The sequence below is a fragment of the Emiliania huxleyi genome (genome assembly GCF_000372725.1).
Source record: "Emiliania huxleyi CCMP1516 unplaced genomic scaffold EMIHUscaffold_223, whole genome shotgun sequence".
Classification (NCBI taxonomy): domain Eukaryota; phylum Haptophyta; order Isochrysidales; family Noelaerhabdaceae; genus Emiliania; species Emiliania huxleyi.
In genome coordinates this window covers 63644-88680 of record NW_005200393.1, presented here as the reverse complement: position 1 = coordinate 88680, position 25037 = coordinate 63644, and the positions used below count along the sequence as shown (strand labels likewise).

At 64.6% G+C, this 25037-nt stretch overlaps 4 protein-coding genes across 4 annotated transcripts; 1 reads left to right on the top strand and 3 right to left on the bottom strand.

Annotated features, from left to right (window-relative positions):
* Positions 1-575: 575 nt before the first annotated feature.
* EMIHUDRAFT_468829 (hypothetical protein) lies at positions 576-2089 on the bottom strand (the record flags this gene model as incomplete). The annotated part of the gene is made up of 5 exons (XM_005779913.1): positions 2077-2089; positions 1408-1996; positions 1056-1131; positions 758-919; positions 576-632 (listed from the first exon to the last, which is right to left on the bottom strand). Coding segments are annotated over exons 2-5 (846 nt in total), but the record flags the coding sequence as incomplete, so codon positions are not given.
* Positions 2090-4478: 2389 nt separating this feature from the next.
* Positions 4479-6946, top strand: EMIHUDRAFT_424199 (bifunctional phosphoribosylaminoimidazolecarboxamide formyltransferase; the record flags this gene model as incomplete). The annotated part of the gene is made up of 3 exons (XM_005779912.1): positions 4479-4913; positions 5023-5481; positions 5856-6946. The coding sequence occupies 3 exons, from the start codon at positions 4479-4481 to the stop codon at positions 6705-6707; spliced, it is 1746 nt and encodes a 581-aa protein (XP_005779969.1). The 3' UTR covers positions 6708-6946.
* A 1029-nt stretch (positions 6947-7975) lies between these two features.
* Positions 7976-19658, bottom strand: EMIHUDRAFT_468827 (hypothetical protein; the record flags this gene model as incomplete). Its single annotated transcript, XM_005779911.1, has 13 exons — positions 7976-8427; positions 8502-8567; positions 8646-9020; positions 9120-9311; positions 9431-9484; positions 9538-10377; positions 10514-10837; positions 14906-17617; positions 17690-18481; positions 18562-18618; positions 18754-19050; positions 19093-19337; positions 19544-19658. 13 exons carry the CDS (start codon positions 19656-19658, stop codon positions 8209-8211), a joined length of 6288 nt encoding a protein of 2095 aa, XP_005779968.1. The 3' UTR covers positions 7976-8208.
* Positions 19659-22706: 3048 nt separating this feature from the next.
* EMIHUDRAFT_114554 (hypothetical protein) lies at positions 22707-23984 on the bottom strand (the record flags this gene model as incomplete). The annotated part of the gene is made up of 2 exons (XM_005779910.1): positions 22707-23211; positions 23860-23984. 2 exons carry the CDS (start codon positions 23982-23984, stop codon positions 22707-22709), a joined length of 630 nt encoding a protein of 209 aa, XP_005779967.1.
* Positions 23985-25037: the final 1053 nt, after the last annotated feature.

Below are 25037 nucleotides of genomic sequence, written 5' to 3'. Positions count from 1 at the left end.
AGCGGAGAGGCGAGCCAAGGTGAGGAAGCCGGCCGACCTCCTTGATACACGAATCAACGAATGAATGAACGAGGCAGCGAACTCGGGCCGAAAGTCTGAGGAAGCCGGCGCACATGATGGAGCCGCACCTATGGGGAGATATGGGGGAGATATGGAGATAGGGGGGAGATGTGAGGCAGCCGGCGGTCATGATGGAGCCGCACAGGGCCGCCGCCAGCGCGAAGCCGCCCGCGACGGCCACGTTAAACGAGCGGAGCTTCGAGCCGCGCCTGTGTGGGGAGAGATGGGGAGAGATGGGGAGAGATGGGGAGAGATGGGGAGAGGTGGGGAGAGATGGGGAGAGATGGGCAGAGATGGGGAGAGATGGGGAGAGATGGGGAGAGGTGGGGAGAGATGGGGAGAGATGGGGAGGTATGGGGAGAGGTGGGGAGATATGGGGAGAGATGGGGAGATATGGGGAGATTGCGGGTGGCGAGCGAAGCTCACGCGTCTAACTCGGCGTAATCTCCCGTAGATCTCGGCTAGATGGCGGCTAGATCTCGCGCTTGGGGGTGGCGAGCTCGGCGTAGAACTTCGGCGCGTTGTAGTGCGCGAGGAAAGTGGTAGCGAGCATGGAGACCAGGACGCAGCGCCTCGAGACCGAGGCGCCAGCATTTCTTCAATTAAGGAGTTCCAATTAATGCGGGGGGGGGGGGGGGGGGGTGAGGCCGCAACCATTAGTCTATTAAAAGTTCATAAGTAGTCGGGGAGAGATCGCCTTCAGATTGAGGCCGCCGAGCGGGCCGGCCGCCGCGGCAAACGCCGGCCGCATCGCCGGCGCGATGAGCTCCGCGCGTGCGCCGCCGGGTGCGTAGGAGCGGTCGAGGCAGCGGGTTGCCATGAAGAGCGCGGTGTAGGCCGTACCGCACGTGCCGATCACCTACGGTGATGCTTCGAGCTCTCCCCCTCCATAAGAGAAGGCCACCTCGAGCGTGTATAGAGGTGGTCATTGAGAGGGGAGTCCTCGAGACAAGGGGGCTGGAGGTTCTTTTGTCTTGTCTGCAGGTGCCGATCACCGAGCCGGCGGAGAGAGAAGACAAGTCGCGCAGGAGGCAGAGCGGCAGCAGGACGGCGGCCGAGATGATGCCGATCCTATGTAAGGGAGGTAGACTTCTCCACACAAACGAGGTGGCGATCCGATGCGCTGAAGACGCATACCTCAGGGCGGGAGGACGGGCATTGTGCTCTGTGTTCCGAGCACCGCGTGAAGACAACCGAGGCGAATCCAGCGACTCCAGCGGAATACGGCCGAACACGCCGGGAAGACGTGTCCTCTCGATCGCTACTAGGAGCACAAGAAGGTGCTACTAGGAAGAAGGTGCTACTAGGAGCACAAGAAGGCGTGTTTCGGCCTCTGAGATGCCGATCCATGCGTTCGGCGCGGCGAGCAGCCCCTTGGCGCCGGCGAGGGAGGCCATGGAGGCGGCCGAGTCGCCGAGGATGATGGCGTAGGCGAGCGAGCCGACGAACGTCTTGAAGATGATTGCCGCGTTCGGGAACGCCGCCGAGCGCTTGCCAAAGACGAGCGACCACGCGTCGCGGTACGTGTCGGCGCCGACGGCCGCTGAGACGCGGGCGATGGTGGAGAAGGTGTACGCCGAGAGGGCGCACATCGCGCACAGCATCACCAGCGCGGGGAGCACGGCCACGCTCGCGCCGGAGAAGGCGCCGACGCCCGCCGCGAGCGCGAGCACGCCCGAGCCGACGATGTTCTTGGCGAGGTTCGCCACCGTGCTGGGCACGCTCGCGCCGGACGACGCTGCGTCTCCCTGCGATGCCGACAGCGTCGCCGCCGCGAGCAGCGGCGTCGGCGCGCGACTGTGAGCTGTCGCGAGGCGAGTCGTAAGCAGCGGCCGGTGCTCGAGGCAGCGGCTGGTGCTTACGAGCGACCCGAACACCAGCAGCGCGAGCCGCGCCATGTGTGCACACGTGCAGTTGTGTCTGTGCAACGCGTCACCTATGCATGTCGCCAAGTGGGGCCAGGGTCAGAAACGTCGGAGGGCTCACCGCCCGGCGCGCATGCTGGCATGCACAATCCTGCGACGGAGGTCGGGCCGCGAAAGAATTATTTGCCCCGCGGTCTTGTTCGGCTGACGACTGGCATCGCCCTCGTTTGATTGCTCGACGATCACCCTCAAGCAGCATGGTGCGCGCCCCGCCCGCCGGGCACACGGGATACCCGACGCCTCCCGTGCACGCCACGCGGGAGGTAGTAGTAGAGATCGGCAGCGAGCTGAGACGGGTGGATACCCCAGCTCCGCGTGCCAGTAGCCCTGCCACAAGGCGCCAAACAGCACCACATTTAGCGACCACCAGAGCACCAGACGAGGTGCTGCCCGCCGAGGCCCGCGCACGCGAGGAAGCACGAGACGCGACGGCGTGTGGGCCGCCCGGCGAGCAAAAACACGGGCGCCGCCCGCGGCTCGCGCGGCAAGAAGGCGAGATGGCGAGATGGCGAGATGGCGAGATGGCGAGATGGCGAGATGGCGAGATGGCGCAGAAGGCGCAGAAGGCGCAGAAGGCGCAGAAGGCCCAGAAGGCCCCCCCCTCCCCCCCACCAACTCGAACTGGGGACCAGCCGGCACGAGAACGGTATTCGAGCGAGAGAGCCACCACGTCGGACAGGAAGAGATACGACGGCGAAGCACCAGCTCATATACCTGTATTATTATGCCTGTATGCCTATATGCCTGTATGCTGCTACTGGTGCCCCCGTGCGGAGCGACCCCCACATCTCGTCTGCACCCCGCCCATATCTCGCCCATATCCCACCCACATCTCGCGCGCACCTCGCCCATATCTCGCCCATACCCCGCCCGTATCTCGACCAAACCTCGCCTATCCCTAGCCCATATCTCGCCCGCACCTCGCCGGCATCCCGCCCGTATCTCCCCCACATCTCGACCACACCTCGCCCATAGCGCGCCTATATCTAGCTCACACCCCGCCCGCACCACCACACACCGCGCACCACGCCACACCACACACACCCCACACACACCCCACACACACGACACACACACACACCACACACACACACCACTACACACACACCACGCACACACACACACCACACACCACGCACACACACCACACACCACACACACACCACACACACATCACACACACGACACACACACACACACACACACACACCACACACCACACACACACACCACACACACACACCACACACACACACACACACACACCACACCACACACACACACCACACACACACACCACACACACCACACACACACACACACACACCACTCACCACACACACACCACACGCACACCACACACACACACACCACACACACACACACACCACACACACACCACACACACACACCACACACACACACCACACACACACACACACACACCACACCACACACACACACCACACACACACACACACACACACAGGAGTGGGAGTCAGAAATGTGGTCCTTGCGCGAGGGGAGCTCGATAGACTCGAGGGGCCAGGATACGCCGCGAGGAGGACGGAGTTGCGCCGAAAGGCAAAAGAAACCGCGAGAACAAGGGATAAGGGCATTTTTGGACGCTGCAAACGAAAAACATCGAAATGTCGGAGTTGGAGATTTATGACGACGCCGACCGACGCATTGCGATTGCAAACACAACGGCCAAGACACGAACGGTTGACGACATCGTGCTGGCTGCAAGTGAAGAAATGGATGGGACTAGAGAGGACAGAAGCGGCCATTGATTTCAGTTTCGTCACTGACTGATCCTTCTGACAGATTGACTGATTGACAACCTCGATGCATCTCCGAGATTGAAACGCGTTCCACGCAATCACGTAGTAGCAGGGGCCGCCTGCACGCGACGTCACCGAGTTGGGAGGGTGAGCAACACAGCAGCAGGCCAGCCAAAGCGGCGGCGTGTGCACGGGTGGAGGTGGGTTGGCAATGGTGGCACATTGATCTCTGGCCGGTGAAGCAGCCTTTGCAGCACTTGTAGGGCAGGACAAAGAGCTGCTTGCAGCAGCCTTTCCACCTCGACTCGGGCATTGTGGTGAGTGTGGCTGCCGCTGTTTATGCGCTGTTTTTGCCGAGAAGACCAGCTCAAAAGAATTTAACAACAACAGGCGGACGCACGACACGATTCACGCGACAGGCGAGGCGCGGGCGACGGCTTCCTCAGGAGCCGTCGCCCGCACCACAGGACTGACGACTGCCACTCCGGCGCCCACCCCACCCCACCCCAACATCCCCACCCCACAACTGACCCGAGCAGCCCCGCCCCACCCCGACCCGACCCGATCCACCCCGCTCGGCCCCGCCCTCACGGCCGCGCGCCCTCACGGCCTCAAAAATTATTTAAACAGCACCAAAAAAAAGAATTTTGGCAGCCGCCGGAGGCACCGTGGATCGGATCTACCGCCCCGGCCTCTGCCAGTAAGATATATGGGGCTTCGCGCGCTCATCTCCGTGTCGGACAAGACGGGCCTCGCCGACTTCGTCAAGGGCCTCCACGCCGCGGGCGTGTCCATCCTCTCCACCGGCGGCACCGCAAAGGCCATTCGCGACGCCGGCGTTCCGTGCACCGACGTCTCCGAGTACACCCAGTCGCCCGAGGTGATGGACGGCCGCGTCAAGACGCTGCATCCGCGCGTGCACGGCGGCATCCTGATGCGCGACACGGCGGCCGACCGCGAGGAGCTCAGCGGCAAGCTCGGCGGCGAGCCCATCGACCTCGTCGTCGTCAACCTCTACCCGTTCGCCGCGACCGTCGCCAAGGGCGCGCCTTTCGACGTGTGCATCGAGAACATCGACATCGGCGGCCCGACGATGGTGCGCGCCGCGGCCAAGAACCACGCCCGCGTGACAATCCTCGTCGAGGTGCGCGCCGCCCGGCCGCTCTCCCGGCCGCCGCCGCCGCCGCGCCGCCTCCGCCCGCGGCTGCGTGTGTCTGTGTGCGTACTGAGAGCAGTCCCCCGCGGCCGCGCAGCCGTCCGACTACGCGGGCTACCTCGCCTCGCTGCCCGCGGGCCCCGACGGGTCCGAGCGCGCCAAGTACGCCCTCAAGGCCTTTTCTCACACGGCGACGTACGACACCGCCGTCGCCGAGTGGATGCAGTCGCAGCTCTGCGAGGGGCGGAGCGCGGTGCTGCCGCTCAAGTACGGCTGCAACCCGCAGCAGAAGCCCGCGTCGGTGCGCGGCCTGCTCTCGCCGCTCGGCCCGCAGCCTCTCCCCTTTTCCGTCCTCTGCGGCACGCCCGGCTACATCAACCTGCTCGACGCCGTCAACGCCTGGCAGCTAGTCAAGGAGCTCGGGCAGGCGACGGGGCTGCCGGCGGCCGCCTCGTTCAAGCACGTCTCCCCGGCGGGCGCCGCGGTGTACGCCCCCCTCTCGGACGACATGCTCGAGGTGTACGAGGCTGCGGGCAAGCAGCTCTCCCGCACCGCCGTCGCGTACCTGCGCTCGCGCCAGGCGGAGACGCGCTGCTCGTTCGGAGATTGCTCGAGATTGCCCGAGATTGCCCGAGATCACACGAGATTGCCCGAGATCAGGCGGACCCGCTCTGCTCGTTCGGAGATTGCCCGAGATTGCCCGAGATTGCCCGAGATCAGGCGGACCCGCTCTGCTCGTTCGGAGATTGCCCGAGATTGCCCGAGATCACACGAGATTGCCCGAGATCAGGCGGACCCGCTCTGCTCGTTCGGAGATTGCCCGAGATTGCCCGAGATCACACGAGATTGCCCGAGATCAGGCGGACCCGCTCTGCTCGTTCGGAGATTGCCCGAGATTGCCCGAGATCAAACGAGATTGCCCGAGATCAGGCGGACCCGCTCTGCTCGTTCGGCGACTTCGTCGCCGTCTCGGAGGTCGTGGACGCGTCGACGGCGGCGCTGCTCAAGATTGAGGTTTCGGACGGCATCATCGCCCCCGGCTTCGAGCCCGAGGCGCTCGAGGTGCTCCGGGCAAAGAAGGGCGGCAAGTACATCGTCCTGCAGGCGGACGCAGACTTCGCGCCGCCCGACGAGGAGTCTCGCACCATCTACGGCGCACAGTTCCGGCAGCGGCGCGCGCTCGACGTCATCACCGACGCGACGCTGGCCAACGTGGTCACCGCCAAGAAGGAGCTGGGCGAGGGTGCGCGGCGCGACCTCCTCGTCGCGCAGGTCGCCATCAAGTACACGCAGTCCAACTCGGTCGGCTACGCCAAAGACGGCCAGATGGTGGGCGTCGGCGCGGGGCAGCAGTCGCGGGTGGACTGCTGCAAGCTGGCGGGCCGCAAGGTCGAGACGTGGTACCTGCGGCAGCACCCGAAGGTGCGCGCGCTGCCCTTCAAGCCGGGCGTCAAGCGGCAGGAGCGCATCAACGCGCGCGTGCGCTACATCGAGGGCGACATGCCCCCGACCGAGCGCGCGCAGTGGCTGACCAACTTCGAGTCCGAGCCCGAGGAGCTCACCGCGGCGGAGAAGTCGGCGTACCTCAAGACGCTCGACGGCGTCTCGCTGGCGTCGGACGCCTTCTTCCCCTTCCGCGACTCGATCGACGTGGCCTCGACGCGCGGCGTCGACTACGTCGTCGCGGCGGGCGGCTCGGTCGGCGATCCGGAGGTGATCGCCGCCGCAGACCAGTACGGCATGACGATGGCCTTCTCGGGCGTGCGCCTCTTCCACCACTGAGGCCCTCGCGCCAGGCGCGCCAGCGCTGAGGCGGCCCCCGGCGGCAGACGCCCGCGGGTGAGGTGCTCACGTTTGTCGGCCCTCGCCCGCATGCGCGCCAACCACAGTCCATACCACTCCAGCGCGCTCAGTCGTGGTGCTCAACACACCACGCACACTCCGTATGTACTGAGGTGAAGTAGAACACCAAGCGTGCGTGCAAAACTGTTGGAGATCTATAAAACGTGACCTCGGAAGCCCGCGCCACCGGAAATCGAAGTTGCAGTGCTTGCACTGGTTGAATCAATGCCGTGGGGCTCCTGCCCGTGTGGCATGTTGTGCGAGTATATGGGACAAAAGCGTCGAAAATGTCCCAAAAAGCGTGTCTCGAGTTTGTTGCAGCTCCGCAGCCTGCGCGCGCTGCCGGGACGCACCGCTCGCGCGTTCGGCACACTCGGTGGACCCCACCGAGTGTGCCGAACCAACGGGAGTGAGTAGGCTCGACGCCGTACTCGAGATGGAGCTGCAGAAAGTACGCCGCCGAGCGTGCCACCGACGGCGTCCCGGCGGCGGTGATGGAGTGTGAGACCTGAGGCTGCGGAGGTGACGCCTGAGGTACCGGCCCGTGCACAGCGACTCAGCCGGCGACCGCCACGGGCTCAGACGAGACTTGTCGACTCGTTCCGGCTCAGCTTCACCGTGGTCATCGGGCGTCTGTCGACGTCAGGACCACCCATACAGCTCGCGGGTTTGAGGTCGCAAGAGCCAAGATGGTGGCGTTTGGACATCCCAACCATCACACAAGACAGCCTGTAGGTGATGGCGGGACGGCGCAGTGTCTGTGGCACTCAGCAGTAGGCACCCGCGGCACGGCCCCGCTGTCGGCTCTCCACGGGCTGCGGAACCGGCCCCAGAGGGAGCCGGTCCGGGCGAGTGTGGCAGCTCCTGCGCTAGTATGGGCACCCTCTATCATAGCACTACTGATCCTGGTCATTAGAGCTGCCAGGGATAGCGTCAGGAGCCGGTAGGAGTCAAAACCTCTCATATTTGAGACATCGTGTCCCATATACTCGCACAACGAGCCGTGTCCGGGTGTGGAGATGCGAGGGTCGCCCCCCCTTGCCCCACCACTTTGTGTGTGTGGAGAAATTTACCTTACCTTACCTTACCCCCCCTACTCTCGCGAGACGCGACGCGACTCTCACAGACTCCGAGACAGACGTGAGAGAGACGCGTCTGTACAGTACGCAGAGTCTGCCCTACGGCGCGGGTCGCTCACGACGCAAGTTCGCATTCCCACTAGGCCCTCACGCAAAGAGCGCACCGGGCCGTGCCCCTCTAGCATCCTGGTAATGAGCACAGGACCGTGGGTCGTGCCACGTCATGGATACGGTCAGTGACGACTCATCGTCCGTTCCTAGTTTGCGGTTGCGCCATCGCTAGGTGGGAGACGCGGCTCCCGCCGCCCCACTGGCGCTCCACGGCGCAGCAGATGCCACGCTCTCAACGCCGCTCTACGCGGCTACACGTGCTCTGCCGATGCCGACGTCGATGCCGACGCCGCCGACGCCGACGCCACTGCCTCGGCTTCTCCCGAGGTTGAGCGCTCTGAGGCGCGGAGCCGGAGGCCGCCAAGGCTGCGGAAGGCCGTTGACGCGCGGCGCACGATGCTCGATCGGAGGCCGGCGCTCGACTTGACCGGAGTCGCGCCGAGACCCTGTGCGAGGAGCACGAGCGACACCTACGGGAGAGGTTGAGCAGCGCGGCGTGACGGCCGGTGAGCGGCCACCAGGCGGCGAGGGGGCGAGCGCGCGCCTCGCGGTGGCGCCCGGGGAAGCACGAGCGCGCGAGGTCCTTGTAGAGCCCGCCCGCGATGAGCTCCTGCGGGGCGTTGGAAGGAGAGGACCTCGGGGGAGGGGGGGCTCGGGACGGGTGTCACTTGTGCAGTCTTCGCTCCACCTGCGGCGTGGTCTCAAAAAACTTGGAGAACTCGCAGCCGCCGAGGTCCGGGTCGTTCTCGTGCGCCATGACGATCGGCAGCCTGTCCTGGCGCGCCTGCGTAACCTGCTCGGCCAGCCGCTCGTCGCTGAAGCTGTGCTCGTTGAGGTAGAGAAGCATGTGGGTCGCGTCGCCGGCCTCCTCGGCGGTGGAGACGATGAGGCCGGGAAAGGCGGCGACGAGCTCCTCGGCCAGCTCCCTCGCGCCGGCGTTGGCCGGAGAGGCCCAGACCTTTGCGAACGTGGAGAAGCCGAATGCCCTGATCCGCAGCTCGCCCGTCACTGTGAGCGGAAGGGAGGTGCTTCCCAGAAAGTTGGGCGAACAAAGGAGCAGCGCCTAGTTCCAGTGGGGGGTGCGGTTGGTCGGGAGGGGGAGAGGAGTGCGGAACGGCTGGCTGCAGGCAGCGCGCGCCTCGGCGGTGATCTTGAGTGAGACGAGCTGAAACTCCTCGATGCGATACCAGATCGTGAGCGGCCAGTCCTGGTCAAAGATGTCCGGCTGGAGCTCCTCGGGGCACTCTGCGCGCAGCGCTGTTAGCGTCCCGCCGCCCTTGGCCGGGTCCGCCTCTTGGACGAGAACGAGCGGTTTGTCCATCTCGAGCGACGAGCGGACCTCTCGAAGGCAGTTCTGTGGCGCACAGGCGGGCACAGGGTGAGGCAAGGGAGCTTGGGCTATGACAGAGACGGGATTGAAGCATGAGGCGCCCTGGACTTGAAGTAGCCCCTCGAGAGGAAGAAGAGGATGACCTGCGAGCGCTGGATGTACTCCTCGAGCGCCCCAATGTCCTCAAGGTCATCGACCTGTGCGTAGCGACGGGTGGGTCAAAGGCGCTTTGCTCGCCATGCAGCGCGACTGGGCAGCATGCGCGCGCGTCGAGAAAGATCTTGATGCCCGGCAGCAGGATCTGGAGCTGCCTCTTGATGACCGCGACGGCGTCTTGACCGGTACTCCAGATGTGGCTGTTGAAGAGGTGCCACGTGATGCCCATCCCGACGCTCATCTCGGGCGGCTGGTTGGTCGAGACGAGGCGGATCGTGGGAGCCTTCTTGGCGTGGCGGGCGGAGACGACGGCGCCGATGAGGAAGAAGACCAGCGTCGCGCCGACGAGGACGAGCATCGAGTTGATGATGCTGGACAGGTTATCGAAGCCGAGGACTGCATCAGCATCGTCGACGCCGGTGCGCTCCACGATACCGAGGAAGATGGTGGTCCAGTTCGTGGCGAGGAAGAGGAGGAGGAGCACGAGGCTAGTGGCAACAGCTAGCACGTTATCCTCGACCCGCTTGAAGGGCCGCACGACGGCGAGCACGACAGCGTAGAAGGAGCAGATGAGGGTCGCCACCACGAGGCGGACAAAGGCTCGCTCCTCCGGGATCAGCAGCACGAAGCCCGTGAGCACGAGCTTGCGCGCCAGCTCGACCGCCTCCCACCAGTAAAAGGTTGCTTTGTACTCTCGATGGAGGAAGGTAGTCGCCCGCGTCAGAGCATTCGGCCTCTTGGCCTGCAGCGGCTTGTAGCAAGCGACGAGGAGCGAGATGAAGAGGATCAGAGAGCCCGCAGGCCACAGGGCGATAAGGCCAAAGGCGAGCTCGGTGACTGATCCGTGCTCGTCGGTACCGCACTCGATGCTCGCGTCCAGCCGCATGTAGGAGACCTGCTCCAGAGGCGACTCGGGCGGAGAGACGGTGTAGGCCTATGAGCGAGACACGGCGAGCGCTCAAGGAGGGGTCGGGTTCATGCAGCAGCAATCAAACGTTTAGGGGGGCCTTGCATGACCAGGAGCGGAAGATGGAGGCGCTGATGGAGGGCACGAAGCAAAAGATGAGCACCAAGCCGGGCGGCGTGAGGTCGAGGACGCCGAGGGCCGCCTCTGCGATCCATGGCCTCGCGCGCGGCGCAGGGGCGGCACGCCAGCGGTAGAGCCGCAGGCTTATCCCGGCTGCCATGAGCAGTGCGATGAAGGCGACGGGCGAGAGAGCGATGGCGAGCAGCCGCAAATCGTAGCCGAGGCACTGCTGCGGCAGGAAAAGGCCAGACCAGTCGATTGAGACCGTGTTGGCCAGCTTGTCGGTCCAGCCCGTGTACTCTGGCGGCAGCCGCGCCGAGTAGGTGGAGGACAACACGGTGCAGATCTGGTAGAAGCCAAAGAGCACCTTGGTCTTGGCCGTGAGGCCGATCGCGACGTAAATGTAGACGGCACGATCGGCAAAGCGGAGCAGGCGGCCGATGTAGCGCTTCTTCCGCCATTCCGTCATGCTGTAGGCCCAAACCGCGAGGCCGCAGGCGACGCAGAAGCCGAGGACGAGGCCGACGATGCGGCCGGCCACAGCGGCGCGCGGCGCGCATTCTTTGCACGTGTATCCGTCGACGAGGTAGTGATTCTCCGCAACGCAGAGCTGGCACTCCGGGCCAGTGAAGCCGGAAGCGCAGTACTCGTCCGAAGAGCTCACCTCCACCATCCTCCGGCGACCAGAGGCCTCTGCCTCGCTGCCGGCGCATCGCTGCTTGCCGGCATCGCCATCGCCGCCAAAGCCGCCGCACTCCGTCAGCACGGCGCTGAAGGGGCTGGCGCGCCAGAAGCCGGCCGGGATACCGAGGGACTCGAGAGTCGTGTTGACTGGGCAGTCGGCGTTCGGCGGGCAGGACTTGCAGTACTCGGTCGGGGATTTGAAGATGTCGTCGGGGTCGGCGCTCGAGAGCAGGTAGTAGTCCTTCATGCAGACGGAGCAGATGACGTCGCCGCGCCCACTACCGAGGGGATGAGGACATGGGATGCACTGGCCCTGGCCAGCGTTGGCGGCGTAAGAGCCCGCCTCACACGAATCGCACGAGTCGCTCCCTTGGTTCGACGAGGTGCCGGGAGGGCAACGCTCGCACTTGGGCTGCCCCTCGGTTGCGGCAAAGGTGCCAGGCGAGCACGGCGTCTGCTCGATGGAGCCCGTGGTGGCGAAATGGCCCGTGGTGGCGTCGGTGCACTCCGAGGCGGCCGAGAGGTCTGTGGCGCTCGAGAATGTGCCCTTTCGGCACGGCAACGGTGCCGCCGCGCCCTTGGCGCAGTAGTGTCCTGCCTCGCACTTGCGGCAGCCGGTGGCGCCCGTGTCGTCCTGGTAGCGGCCCGCAGGGCAATCCGTGCACTCACTCTGCCCGGGGCTGGCGCCAAACGTCCCGGCGCGGCAGCTTTTGCACGTGTCGATGCTGTCTGCTCCCAAAGTTGGGCTCGAGGTACCAGGGGGGCACTTCTGACAGTCGTCGGGCGAGCTGCCGCCTTGCTGATCGTTGTACGTCCCCACTGGGCACGGCGTGAAGCCGCCGCCGCAGTTCTTGCTATCATCGCAATACCCACCCACGGCACACCTGACGCACGAGGTTTGCCCGCGCTCTGGCTGGAATTGGCCGGGAGGGCACTGTGTGCACTCGGCCCGACGCATATCATTTTGGTATTGGCCCGCTGGACACTGAAGCGCTTGTACGGTGCCTTCGTTCGGGCAGAAGCTACCCGCGGGGCAATCCGTACAGCCGGTCGCGCCGAGCTGATCGGCGAATGTGCCGGCCGGACAGGCATCGCAGCTGTCCGCACCGGCACGGGATTGGCTGCTCCCCGGAGAGCATGCGACGCACGACTCGGCGCTGGTTGCACCCTTGACGGGCATGTAGAAGCCCGCTGCGCAGGGCGTCGGTGTCACCGTGCCCTTTTGGCAGAAGTGGCCTTCCCAGCAGTCGCCGCTGCAGGTGGCAGAGGTGAGATCTCTGGCGTTGCCGTAAACGCCGGCGCGACACGTCTCAGCGCAGCCCTCGAAATCGCCTGAGACCTCTCCCATCGCTGACGACCACTGACCGAGGTTGCACTCCCAGGTGATGGACGCAGGAAAGAAGACGGTGCTCGCGCCGTGTCCCATGAAGCTCGTGCTGCTCAGCGTTGACATCGCGTCAGAGGTAGGACCGAACTCGTATGCGATGGCAGCGCCTGTGGTAGCGATGTTGTCGACGAATGCGGCGCCTTGGATGGCAAACGTTGCATCGCGGGCAACGAGTCCGCCGCCCGATGTCGAAGCCGCCGGTAAAGCTGCAGAGGCCGCGCACGCTGTGATGTTGGTGGCGACGAGTGAGTGGTCGCCCGACCGGAGGGAGAGCCCGCCGCCGCTCGCGCGCTCGTAGCCGACGGCGGCGCAACGGATGACAGTGACGGATGTCAACTCAACGTGAGGCGGCAGCTGTGGGTCGCGCTGCGGGTACAAGCAGGTTATTGGCCACGCGCGCAGCGCATTGTCGCCGCCGACCGTGGCGATGCGGCTGCCGTCGGGCGAGTAGGCGACCGAACCGATGCCGCCGCGGTGTGCGTCCAGCCTCTGCAGCGGGGGCGACGACAGGTCCGAGGCGGCCCAAACGCGCAGCGCATTGTCGCCGCCGACCGTGGCAATACGGCTGCCGTCGGGCGAGTAGGCGACCGAACCGATGCCGCCGCTGTGTGCGTCCAGCCTCTGCAGCGGGGGCGACGACAGGTCCGAGGCGGCCCAAACGCGCAGCGCATTGTCGCCGCCGACCGTGGCAATGCGGCTGCCGTCGGGCGAGTAGGCGACCGAGTAGATGTGTCCAGGACCGCTGTGTGCGTTCAGCCTCTCCAGCCGCGGCGACGACAAGTCCGAGGCGGCGTCCCACACGCGCAGCGCTTTTTCTTTTTCGCCGCCGACCGTGGCGATGCGGCTGCCGTCGGGCGAGTAGGCGACCGAGTAGATAGGTATCATGCCGCCGCTGTGTGCGTTCAGCCTCTCCAGCCGCGGCGACGACAGGTCCGAGGTGTCCCACACTCGCAGTGCACTATCCAAGCCGACGGTGGCGATACGGGTGCCGTCGGGCGAGTAGGCGACGGAGATGATCCCGCGAAGCAGGAAGAAGCCGACGGTGAAGCTGCTGTGTGCGTTCAGCCTCTCCAGCCGCGGCGACAACAGGTCCGAAGCGTCCCACACGCGCAGCGCACTATCCAAGCCGACTGTGGCGATACGGGTGCCGTCGGGCGAGTAGGCAACCGACTTGATGAGGGAAATTGGCTCGCTGAGAATCAAGCACAGCATGCCAATTTCAGGTACGCAGCCGATGTGTGCGTCCAGCCTCTCCAGCAGGGGCGAAGTCAGGTCCGCGGCGTCCCACACGCGAAGAGCGGTGTCGTCGACCGTGGCGATACGGCTGCTATCAGGCGAGTAGGCGACCGAACTGATGCTGCTGCTGAGTGCGTCCGGCCTTTGCAGCGGGGGCGACGACAGGTCCGAGGCGGCGTCCCACACGAGCAGCGCTTTGTCGCCGCCGACCGTGGCGACACGCATGCCGTCGGGCGAGTAGGCAACCGATTCGATATAGTCTTTGTGCGCCTCCGGCCTCTGCAGCGGGGGCGACGACAGGTCCGAGGCGGCGTCCCACACGCGCAGCGCCCGGTCGTGGCCAACCGTGGCGATACCGCTGCCGTCGGGCGAGTAGGCAACCGATTCGATCCCGTCGCTGTGCGCCTTCAGCCTCTCCAGCGGGGGCGATGACAGGTCCGAGGCGTACCACACGCGCAGCGCCCTGTCGTAGCCGACCGTGGCGATGCGGCTCCCGTCGGGCGAGTAGGCGACCGAGGTGATCCGGCCGCTGTGCGCCTCCAGCCTCGGCATCGGGGGGGAGGACAGGTCCGAAGCGTCCCACACGCGCAGCACGCTGTCCTCGCCGACCGTGGCAATGCGGCTCCCATCGGGCGAGTAGGCGACCGACCAGATGTAGTTGAAGCCGCAAGATTCCGCCGCGCATTTGTGTGCGTCCAGCTTCTCCAGCAGCAGCGAGGACAGGTCCGAGGCGGCCCACACGCGCAATGCGCTGTCGTCGCCGACCGTGGCGATACGGCTGCCGTTGGGCGAGTAGGCTACGGATCTGATGGACCAGCTGTGTGCGTCCAGCTTCTCCAGAGGCGGCGAGGATAGGTCCGAAGCGTCCCACACGCGCAGCGCAGAACTGTCGCCGGCCGTGGCAATGTGGCTACCGTCGGGCGAGAAGGCGACAAACCTGATCCAATTGCTGTCTGCGTCCAGCTTCTCCAGCAAGGGCGAGGACAGGTCCGAGGCGTCCCACACGCGCAGCGCATTTTCGGGATGGCCGCTGACCGTGGCAATACGGCTGCCGTCGGGCGAGTAGGCGACCGATCTGATGCCTGAACTATGCGCGTCCAGCCTCTCTAGCACCTTATCAATTGCCACCTCGTTCGAAGCGTCAATGGCGCCACCATACGCCGCGCCGTCGAGCGAGACTACACTCGAGCCCTCGATCGAAGACTCGGTCGCAATCAAAGTCCCGCCGTGCCGCACCTTGACCGCCCCGCCACTCGCTTGCGCGCCGCCGTTGACGAGGTGCACGCGCTCGAGCTCGAGCGTGCCGCCAAAGGCGACGTCGAAGTGGCGGGAGCAGTTCCTGGCGTCGAGGGTTGCACCGGCGCCCACGCTCAACAGAGTCACGTGCGCGACGTGCACGTGCAGCTGCGAGCACACGGCCCATTCGAAGCGGGCCCCCTCTGGCAGCTCGACGATGACGGCGCCAAGCCTGCCGGAGTGGCTGCGGACGGCGTCGCGGAGCTCGGTGAAGGTTTGCACGGTGTACGTTGGGGGCGGTGCTGATGGCGGCGACGGCGGCGGAGCGGCTGGCGGTGGCGGCGAGGGCGGCGACGGTAGAGACGGCGGCAGCAGCGGCGGCGGCGGCGGCGGCGGCGGCCAGCAGTGAAACCAAGCCTGTTGGGTATCGCGGTCGTAATTCACGCCCTGAATGTCAAGTGGGTCGTCGGCATCGTCGCTGACCGCGTACATGTTGACCACAGTCGAGGACCACGGGTCGCAGGGGTAAGTGGCCGCAACGCACCACGACTCATAGGATTGGTCGTCGCAGGCGGCTGCAGGGCATCCGAATTGTGTGTTTTCGCAGGTGCCGATGACTGTCCACGCATCGGCGCACTCGCACGGCGGCGGCGGCGGAGCGGCTGGCAGAGGCGGCAGAGAGGGCGGCGACGGTAGAGACGGCGGCAGCAGCGGCGGCGCCGGTAGAGACGGCGGCAGCAGCGGCGGCTCCGGCGGCGGCGGCGGCCAGCAGTAAAACCAAGCCTGTTGGGTATCGCGGTCGTACTTCACGCCCTGAATGTCAAGTGGGTCCTCGGCATAGTCGTCGCTGCCCGCGTACATGTTGACCACAGTCGAGGACCACGGGTCGCAGGGGTAAGTGGCCGCAACGCACCACGACTCATAGGATGGGTCGTCGCAGGCCGCTGCAGGGCATCCGAATTGTGTGTTTTCGCAGGTGCCGATGACTGTCCACGCATCGGCGCACTCGCAAGGCTCGCCATAGCTACGCTCGCAGTGGCCGCTGCCGTCTTTCAGCCGGCACTCAGCTCCGCCCCACTGGCAGTCGGCGTCGCCCGCCACAGCGTTTCCATCGCCGTCTCTCGTGCAGCCTGCGCAGCCGTCCGACTCGCTGCAGCCAGGGCCAAGACCGGGCGGCACGGGGACAACCGCGGCTTCCACGGAGACGATGTCGATCGTGCTTGAAGTCACGGAAGAGAGCTCGCCCGAGATCAACACTTCTACCTCGTTATCTGGATCGTTTGCGAACGCCGCGGCGTCGGCCGCCGCAAAAGTGTCGACGATGGTGACAGTGTAGACGTAGCTGTCGACCTGCGACTCTCTCGTCACCATGCATGCCGCCACAGGCTGCTGTATCAGGTTGATCACGATGTCGCACATGTCCGCCTCCGACACCAGCGGCTCCGGGGGACTCTGCGTGATGTTGATCTGGAGCGCTGCGAGCGACTCGTCATCGCTACGCTCGCAGTGGCCGCTGCCGTCCTTCAGCCGGCACTCAGCTCCGCCCCACTGGCAGTCGGCGTCGCCCGCCACAGCGTTTCCATCGCCGTCACGCGTGCAGCCTGCGCAGCCGTCCGACTCGCTGCAAACATCATCGAGCGACTCGTCATCGCTACGCTCGCAGTGGCCGCTGCCGTCTTTCAGCCGGCACTCAGCTCCGCCCCACTGGCAGTCGGCGTCGCCCGCCACAGCGTTTCCATCGCCGTCACGCGTGCAGCCTGCGCAGCCGTCCGACTCGCTGCAAACATCATACGGCGGCGGCGGCAAAGCCGACGGCGGCGGCGGCGGCAAGGCCGACGGCGGCGGCGGATACAATGCACATGCCAGCGGGAGCAGCGCGACGAGAAGAAGCAGCCACGCGCCGCGCCTTGCCCCCGTCCGGCCCCGCGCCCGCACCGAGAGCAGCCCGCATGCTCCGAGCAGCAAGAACAAGGCGGCCCAAAGCTGACCGCGCTGCCGGCCAGGCCGAGAGAAGTTTGCGCTCATGAAGAAGTGAATCGGGGAGGGCAGGTCGATGGAGAGATCGTCGGCCGGCGGGCCCGCGGGAGGCTTGTCGGTCTTGAAGAGCTCGTCGTTGAGCGCGTGGTGAGGCTCCGCGTGCCACGCAAGCGCGGCGCAGCGTGGCCGCGAGTCGGAGAAGAGATCGGACTCGACCGCGTTTGACGAGTCGGCGATCTGAGCGGCGCGGACCTCTGCAGGCCACGTCGGCTCCCCCAGCGCGGCCGCGGGAAGAGGGATGGCCCGGTCAGGGATGAAGAGATCCTCGGTTGGGACTCGAGAAGCGTTCGCCAGTCCGTCGTTCGCCCGCCACTCGCCGCCGGCGTGCATGCTAGAGACGGGCGCGCCGAGGCCAGTCTCGACCAGCTTCCGCACCTCCAGCATCCCAGGCTTCGGCGCGCCGGTGGGCCGCAACTCGGGCGACGTGTCGTTCACGGGCAGGACGCTTTCGCGCTCCCGAGCGATGCTCTCCGTCCTGCTGCTGTAGACGGGAGCGACAGAAGCGATCTCGAGCTCGCCCTTGCGCTCCGTGCTGGAGGCTGGAAGGGTCTCCAAGTCGGCCTCAACCTACACGCAAAAGCAGGCAATCGGTCGCGGGTTAAAACACTCGCACACAGAAACAGCCAGAGGGGCGCTCACCGGCTGCTTATCGTAGACGCCCTTAACGGACGCCGGCGGCTCGCCAATCAGGTGCAACGGCTCGCCCACCGCCTCGTCGATCTTTTTCATCAGTGCTTTCCACGAGCGCCCCTCCTCGTGCCCGCCCTGGACGGCGCGCGGGCTGTTAGTCGCGAGCTGGCGCGGCGCGGATACTAGCACGCGCGAGCGAGCACGCACCGGGTGGTCGGCGGGCACGCTGTCCAACGAGGCGATGTCTGCAAACGAGCTCGCGTCGCCAACCTCGCAGATGAATCCGTTGAGCGATGACGGCGCGAACGGCTTTGCGACGGTTGCGAGCGGCGATGTCGGCCACGGGGAGTCGTACCACCGCGAGGAGAGAAGCGCGGTGGTGGCAGAGTACGAGTAGTGCGCAGACGCGGCTCCGAGGCAGATCAGCGCGAGGATGCCAAAGAGGCGGAGCGGGCAGATCTTGGGCCACGAGAACCAGCCGGTGGCATAGCCCTCGAGCGTGGTGATCGTGGTCGTCTCGATGATGACCGTCGCGCCCTGAAGAGGAGGGCGCGAGAAGTCGCCGCGTGAGCGGCGAGCCGGGGAGAGGCCACATATGCAGGCGGCGGGCACCGCGTTTGCGGTCGACGGCGTGGATCCGCGCGTCACTTTGGAGCGCTTGCCGGTGCCGGTGCCGCTGCCCTCGTTGCCGCCCGCCCCGAGCAGGGCCCCGTACCCGTTGCTGCAGTCGACCGGGGCGGACGCCCCCTTGCGCTCGTTGTTGCGGCGCGACTTCGAGGGGGCCGTCCACTCGGAGATACCCTGTGCACACGCGCAAACGGTGGGTGCGTCAATAGTTGAGCTCCGCGTGTGCACCGCAGCGTGCGAGCGACAATACGCACCGGGACGGATTTCTCCTCTGGAAATTCCTTGGCTGAGACGGTCCAGTCGGCGTCGCCCTACGCAAAGTAAGCGGGGCGGGTCAAGGGGTCGGCAGACGCGAGGCCGCGCGCAGAATGCCAGGCGCTCGCCGCCGGGGCGGGCTTCTCCGCAAACTCCTTGACCGACGGCAGCGGCGCGCCGCCGGCGGTGACCGGCTCGAGAGCCGGCACGTCTTTGGTGACCGGCTTGAGAGCCGGCGGGGCGTTTTTGGTGACGCCGATGGCGGCCGCCGGCGGGTCGGTCGGGCGCGCAAGCTTGGACCAGAAAACGGCGTTCGCGCTCGGCTGGTCGACGGCGAGCATGGCCTTGGCAAGGTCCGAGTCGACCTCCGCAGCGGGCGCCGTTGCCGCGGCCAGGTCTTTCTTGAGGATGCTCTCATCGAGGGAGGCCTCCGCGACAGACTTGGCCACGGGGACGCCCTTCACGACGTCGTTCTTGGCGCCGCACGCCTGTGGGCGAGGGAGAATACGCACGTGACCTGGCGTGCGCACGTCGTGGGCAAGCGTGATGCCAACCTTCACGGGAGCCATCGGCGCAGACTCGCCCTCGGACGCGACGGCCGTCCCGCCGCCGTCGCCGATGACGTCTTTGAACGACGCGGGCTCGATGCTGTCGGCCTTGCCTCCGGCAGCGTCGATGACGAACGGGGGCGGCGACGGAAGTGGCGGGCACGAGGTTTTGTCGACGGTGAACGTGAGGCGCCGCGCGGCCTTGGCGGATGAGTCGAACGTAGCGCCTACCGACGCCGCAAACACGACGCCGACATACTCGAGCGAAGCAGGCTCGCCTTCGGACTGGAAGACGTCCTCGATTGAAGCAGGGTCGCCCTCGGACTGGATGCCGGCGGCCTCGCCTCTGGGAGGGTTGACGGTCGTGTTGCCCGCCAGCGACACCTGTGTCAGCCAGAAGGCGAGAGGATTAATCTTGCATGAAACGCAGTACCGTGCACACAAGCACACGCCTGCTTGTCGGCAAGCGGCGGCGGAGGAGGAGAGAGCTTGAGAACGAGCTTGTTACCGGCGGCCGGCACGAACTCGAGTTTGAGCTTTTCGAGCATGATTAGCCTGCAGCGCACGATGTGCACGCCAATGAGTCAATACGGCCGGACGAGTAGAAAAGCAATCACCAATTATGAATTGATAAGATTGAGGCGCCCAGTGCAGCGCTGCAGCTGCTGCACCAACTACTGCAGACTACTGTAGACCGCTGAAGTGCGAACTCATGCTGCACTTCCGCGGATTACGGACGTACTGCTGCGCATTATTACTGCAGACTGCAGACTGCTGCGCGTTACCGACCGGATGAGTATCAAAATACTCGTTGACTCTAGATTAGAAGGCGCCCAGCTGCACCGGCTGGGAGGAGGAGTTATCAATGATTTAATAATGATTTTAAGAGGCGCCCAGTACAGCCGCTGCACCAACTATTGCGACTACTGCAATATTACTATCAACTAATGCGGATTTCACGCTATTTCTGTGCGCTAGAGCGCTACTGCACGTTATCAATGATAAACGAATGACTATTTATTATTAAGAGGCGCCCAGTACAGCGCTACAGCTGCTGCACCAGCTTGCGCGACTACCACTGCGCATTATTACTGTCGGCTGCTGATTACACGCTGTTACTGTGGACTATCGCATGCTATCAATTACATATTAATGACCATTGATTATTATGAGTCGCCCAGTACAGCGCTGCAGCTGCTGCACCAACTACTGCGACTACTGCTGCTATATACTGCTGCGGACTACTGCGCATTATTACTGTCGGCTGCTGCTGATTACACGCTGTTACTGTGGACTATTGCATGCTATCAATTACATATTAATGACCATTGATTATTATGAGTCGCCCAGTACAGCGCTGCAGCTGCTGCACCAACTTGTGCGACTACTGCTGCGATATACTGCTGCGGACTACTGCGCATTATTACTGTCGGCTGCTGCTGATTACACGCTGTTACTGTGGACTATCGCATGCTATCAATTACATATTAATGACCGTTGATTATTATGAGTCGCCCAGTACAGCGCTGCAGCTGCTGCACCAACTTGTGCGACTACTGCTGCGATATACTGCTGCGGACTACTGCGCATTATTACTGTCGGCTGCTGCTGATTACACGCTGTTACTGTGGACTATCGCATGCTATCAATTACATATTAATGACCGTTGATTATTATGAGTCGCCCAGTACAGCGCAGCTGCTGCTGCACCAACTTGTGCGACTACTGCTGCGATATACTGCTGCGGACTACTGCGCATTATTACTGTCGACTACTGCGGATTACACGCTTGTACTGTCGATTACTGCAGATTAACGACTGCGGACTGAGCACTATGATAATCTTGGCGATGCTCTCAGGCAACGATCAGGTTGAAGAGGCCAGCCAGCACCATCTAGTAGGTACTTAGAAGTCACAGGCGCATGACGTGGAGGGCGTACCATGTGTGAATGGCTGAGAATAAGTAGTAATCAGCCATCGGCACGAGGGTGGAGGGCGTAAATGAGTAATTACCACAGCCGAAGCTTGTGAATGAGTGAGAATGAAAAACTAAGTAATTCGGCATCGGCGCACGAGACGTGCGTGGAGAGCGTACCCTGTCAATGGGTGAGAACGAATGCTGAAGTAGGACGTAGTCATAGGCGCACGAGCGTGGAGGGCGTAACCTGTTAATAACGAGTGAGAATGAATGGCATCTACCACAGCCGCGGCTTTAGAATGAGTGAGAATGAGTGATTAAGTAGTGATTAGTCATAGGCGCCCTGTTACTGAGTGAGAATGGCTGACTGCCACAGAATTGACACTTGTGACTGAAATGTGATTAGTCGCTAATAGGGACCACGAGACAGGAGAGTGTTCCGCGTTAAAGAGCGAGGGCGTAAGTACGCAATCCTGTGTCAGTCTCGGCTGGGATCTCGGGTCGTTCTCGGAACCTCTGCGCAGCTGCAGCGCGCAGCGGAAGGAACGCGCCTACACGATCACAACCGTGAAAGAGAAGATGTCTTTGTTTATGAGGGACCATGCGCGCTATGAAGGCATATAACAACATCTCGGGCAATCTCGGGCTACCTGCCTAAAGACAGAAAAAGAAATCAACCCCCGTGCTGCCGCGATGCAGGACTAACGCAAGCTTGTTGACCGGGAAGGTTCAGCCGGAGAGAGTAGAGCTGCGCCTGCGGACAGCACGCCGCGGCGTGAGCGTCGAGACGAGGCCGCCGGCACGCGCTGTCTGTCGCGTCCGCGGCGCTCGGGACTGGAGCCGCGGGCGGCGACTGGCGAGCGAGCGGGCTGTGGCCGGAAGACAGGAAGGGCGGGCCGGCGCTGGATAAGAATGGCGAATGGGCAAAAATGGACGTGTCTCGCGGCAGTGGCCGCCACCTGCGAGCGGGAGGGTGCAGGCGGTGCCAGGCTGAGGGGGGTGCAGGTTAGCCGCTCGAGCGAGTGCGCATCGCTCGCCGGGAGCGGTGCGGGCACGGCGGGCTTCGCGAGCAAGAGGCGTCGCGGGGATCCAGGCGTGCAGCTTGCGGCGGTGCGATGCGGCGGGGCAAGCGCGAAAGCAATGGGAAGGTGAATGGTTAGCAGTGGCTAGCCTTGGCGTCGGGGAACCTGCACTGGAGCTTGCTAGAGGGGAACGGTCGCAAACGGGAACATGGAAAAAAAAAAGCGACGGTGCGAGATCGCCCGAGATAGCGCGGCGCGGCGGTGGGTGAGGTGGGGCGGGGTGGAGAGGCGTGGCGTGGAGCTCCGAGATCGCCCGAGATCGCGCGAGATCGCCCGAGATCGCGCGGCGCGGCCCGAGGCGAGGTGGATGGGTTGGGAGCGAGGGGGCGGAAGTGATCAGTGCGGTAGATCGGTCAGTCGGGGCGCGTGAGCCGGACTTGTGAGGAGCCGGACGGCTTTCATTTCTCTCTGCGTTGTTGAGCCAGGACTCAACATACTCGTTCTGTTGCCATCCCAAACTGTCACTCCCCTTTCTCCCGGCCGGGGCGGGGCGCGCGCGGGGGCGGCGGGTGTGCGGCGAGTGAGAGAGAGAGAGATTTTTAGAAGCCAACAAGAAATGTGTCACACAGAGTGATTTGCGCTCGGCAGCTTGTCGACTACCAGCCGGAGCCGGAGTCGGAACCGTAGCCGAGATGGTCTTCGAGGGTGTCGAATATGTCATTCGCCTCGCTAGTGGAGCCGGTGCCGCACGAGTCGCGGTCGGAGGAGGAGTCGTCGGAGGAGCGGTGGGACGCCTCGCGCTTGTCGCGCCTGATGCGCTCTGCGAGGGGGCCGGGGTCGTGGTCGTCGTGCTCGAGCGTCGGGTAGGTAGCGCGCCTTGCGACCTTGTCGGCCGAGCTGCCATCCCAGTAGAAGGTGTACCAGTCGCCGCGTGGATAGAACCAAGCGTTGACCAACCTGTACCGTCCGAGAGCGGCCGCCTGAGCGGCCTGAGCGGCCGCCTGAGCAGCCGCCTTTGCAGCAGCCTCCTCGGCCGCTGCAGCGGCGATAGCCGCTGCTTTGGCCTTGGCGCGCTTCTTGTCGTTTTGCCTTGTCTTCTTCTTGCTCTTCAGGTCGTCATCAAGTGACCGGCTGACTCGCCAGAGGTCGTGCTCTGGACGACTGGGGCAGGGCGACTCACCGGAGGTGAAGGGGGACGAGGGCGGAGGCAGGCTCAGCTGCTCTCCGTTGACCTCGTGTTGGTTGCAGAACCCGTTGGTTCCGTGGCAGTCGCGCACTGTGTCGTGAGGGAACCTGGTTTGTGGAGCTCCCGCAACTGTCCTGACAGTCCTGACAGAGTCCTGACAGAGTCCTGACAGAGTCCTGACAGAGTCCTGACAGAGTCCTGGCGGGGTCCTGACGGCGCACGGTCTTCACAGTGCTCACAAGTGCCTCCGATGAGACCTCCACCTTCCTTCACTGCAACCCTCCTTCCCCTCCCCCCCAGCAGTGAATGATAGACGCCCAGCCCCCCTTTCGACCGTGCGCGCCCTCTGCGGAATCGTCCTGATGGGGCAGTCCTGACGCAAACTTGAGAGTCCTGACAAGCAAACTTGAGAGTCCTGACAGAAACTTTAGAGTCCGGACAGACAAAAGAAATCACCGTCACTCTCGCGCCACTCGGCTCGACCAGGAAAGCGCACAAGCAAGAGAGGCGCGGCCATTGTGCAGGCAACGTTACAGCCGGCAACGTGCATAGGCAGCAAAGCTCGGCCACGACGTCCATGGCCCGCGCGCCCCCGATTTGCCACCGGCGGCCTGCAGGCTGACTGACTGCTGACCGAGGCAGCGCCCACGGCAGCGCCCACGGCAGCGCCCACGGCAGCGCCCACGGCAGCGCCCACAGCAGCACCCACGGCAGCGCACACGGCAGCGCACACGGCTTGGCTGGCCATGTCAGCCGCGCAGGGACCCTCCCGCGGGTCCAACCCGAAGCGCTCGACCGCTCGACAGCGCAAGTCGGCTGACGGAGCGAGCCGCATAGCCCTCCAGTGCTCACCGCAGGATCAGGCCTGACCGGCCTACACTCACGGCCTGGCCTGCCTGTGGACCAGCAAACTCGTTGGCTGTACGCGAGGAAAGAGCTGCGTGGCTGGGTCGATACCGTCCCCGTGCGCCCTTTCCCTCAGTGGAGGGCCGTCCCTGCCCTCGGGAGTAACTCGACTGTACACCCCTCCCTACTCTCTAGCTAAGGGCTCTATTCACAGCGGGGGGATAGTGGTTGTCCTGGCGGAGTCCTGACGGAGTCCTGACAGAGTCCTGACGGAGTCCTGACAGAGTCCTGACAGAGTCCTGACAGAGTCCTGACGGAGTCCTGACAGAGTCCTGACGGCCTATTTTGGAGTTTTTCAACTTTGAGGTATTGTAACTATGTGAAGGCACTATGAATGCATCAGTTCTTTGGGAGAGTGCAATCCATTTAGTTATTACCTCCAACTCAAAAAAAGTCTGGTGGCAAACGGACAATGGGGTCCCTTATGGTGGCCTCTAAGGGTAAGTTGCGGGAGCTCCACAAACCATGCCGCCGTCCCCCCTCGGACGTGAAGTCCTGCAGGATGCGCACACCTACGCGCGGCTCTACGGGCGAGTGGAGGTGGGCGTCGGGTCCCCAGCGCGTCTCCTAGACCTCGGCGAGGGCGGCGGCGCCCCTAGCGGTACCAGCGGAGACGCCGCCGCGGCCGAGGCCGCCGCCGCCGCTGACGACGCCGCCGCCGACGCCGCCGCCGACGCCGCCTCGCCCGTCGGACATGCGCCGGCCGCCGACGCCTGCGCTGCGGCTGGCGGCGCCGCCGCCCCCCTGCCAGCGCCCGACGCGCTAGGTGCCGCACTCGCCCCGGGGCCGGGGGCGGCGGCAGTGGTCTCGCCGCACGCGCCCTCGCCCGCGACAGCGCCCCCGACGGGCGACGGCGCGGACGACGGGGACGTGTCGACACCGGTCGCCACCGGGG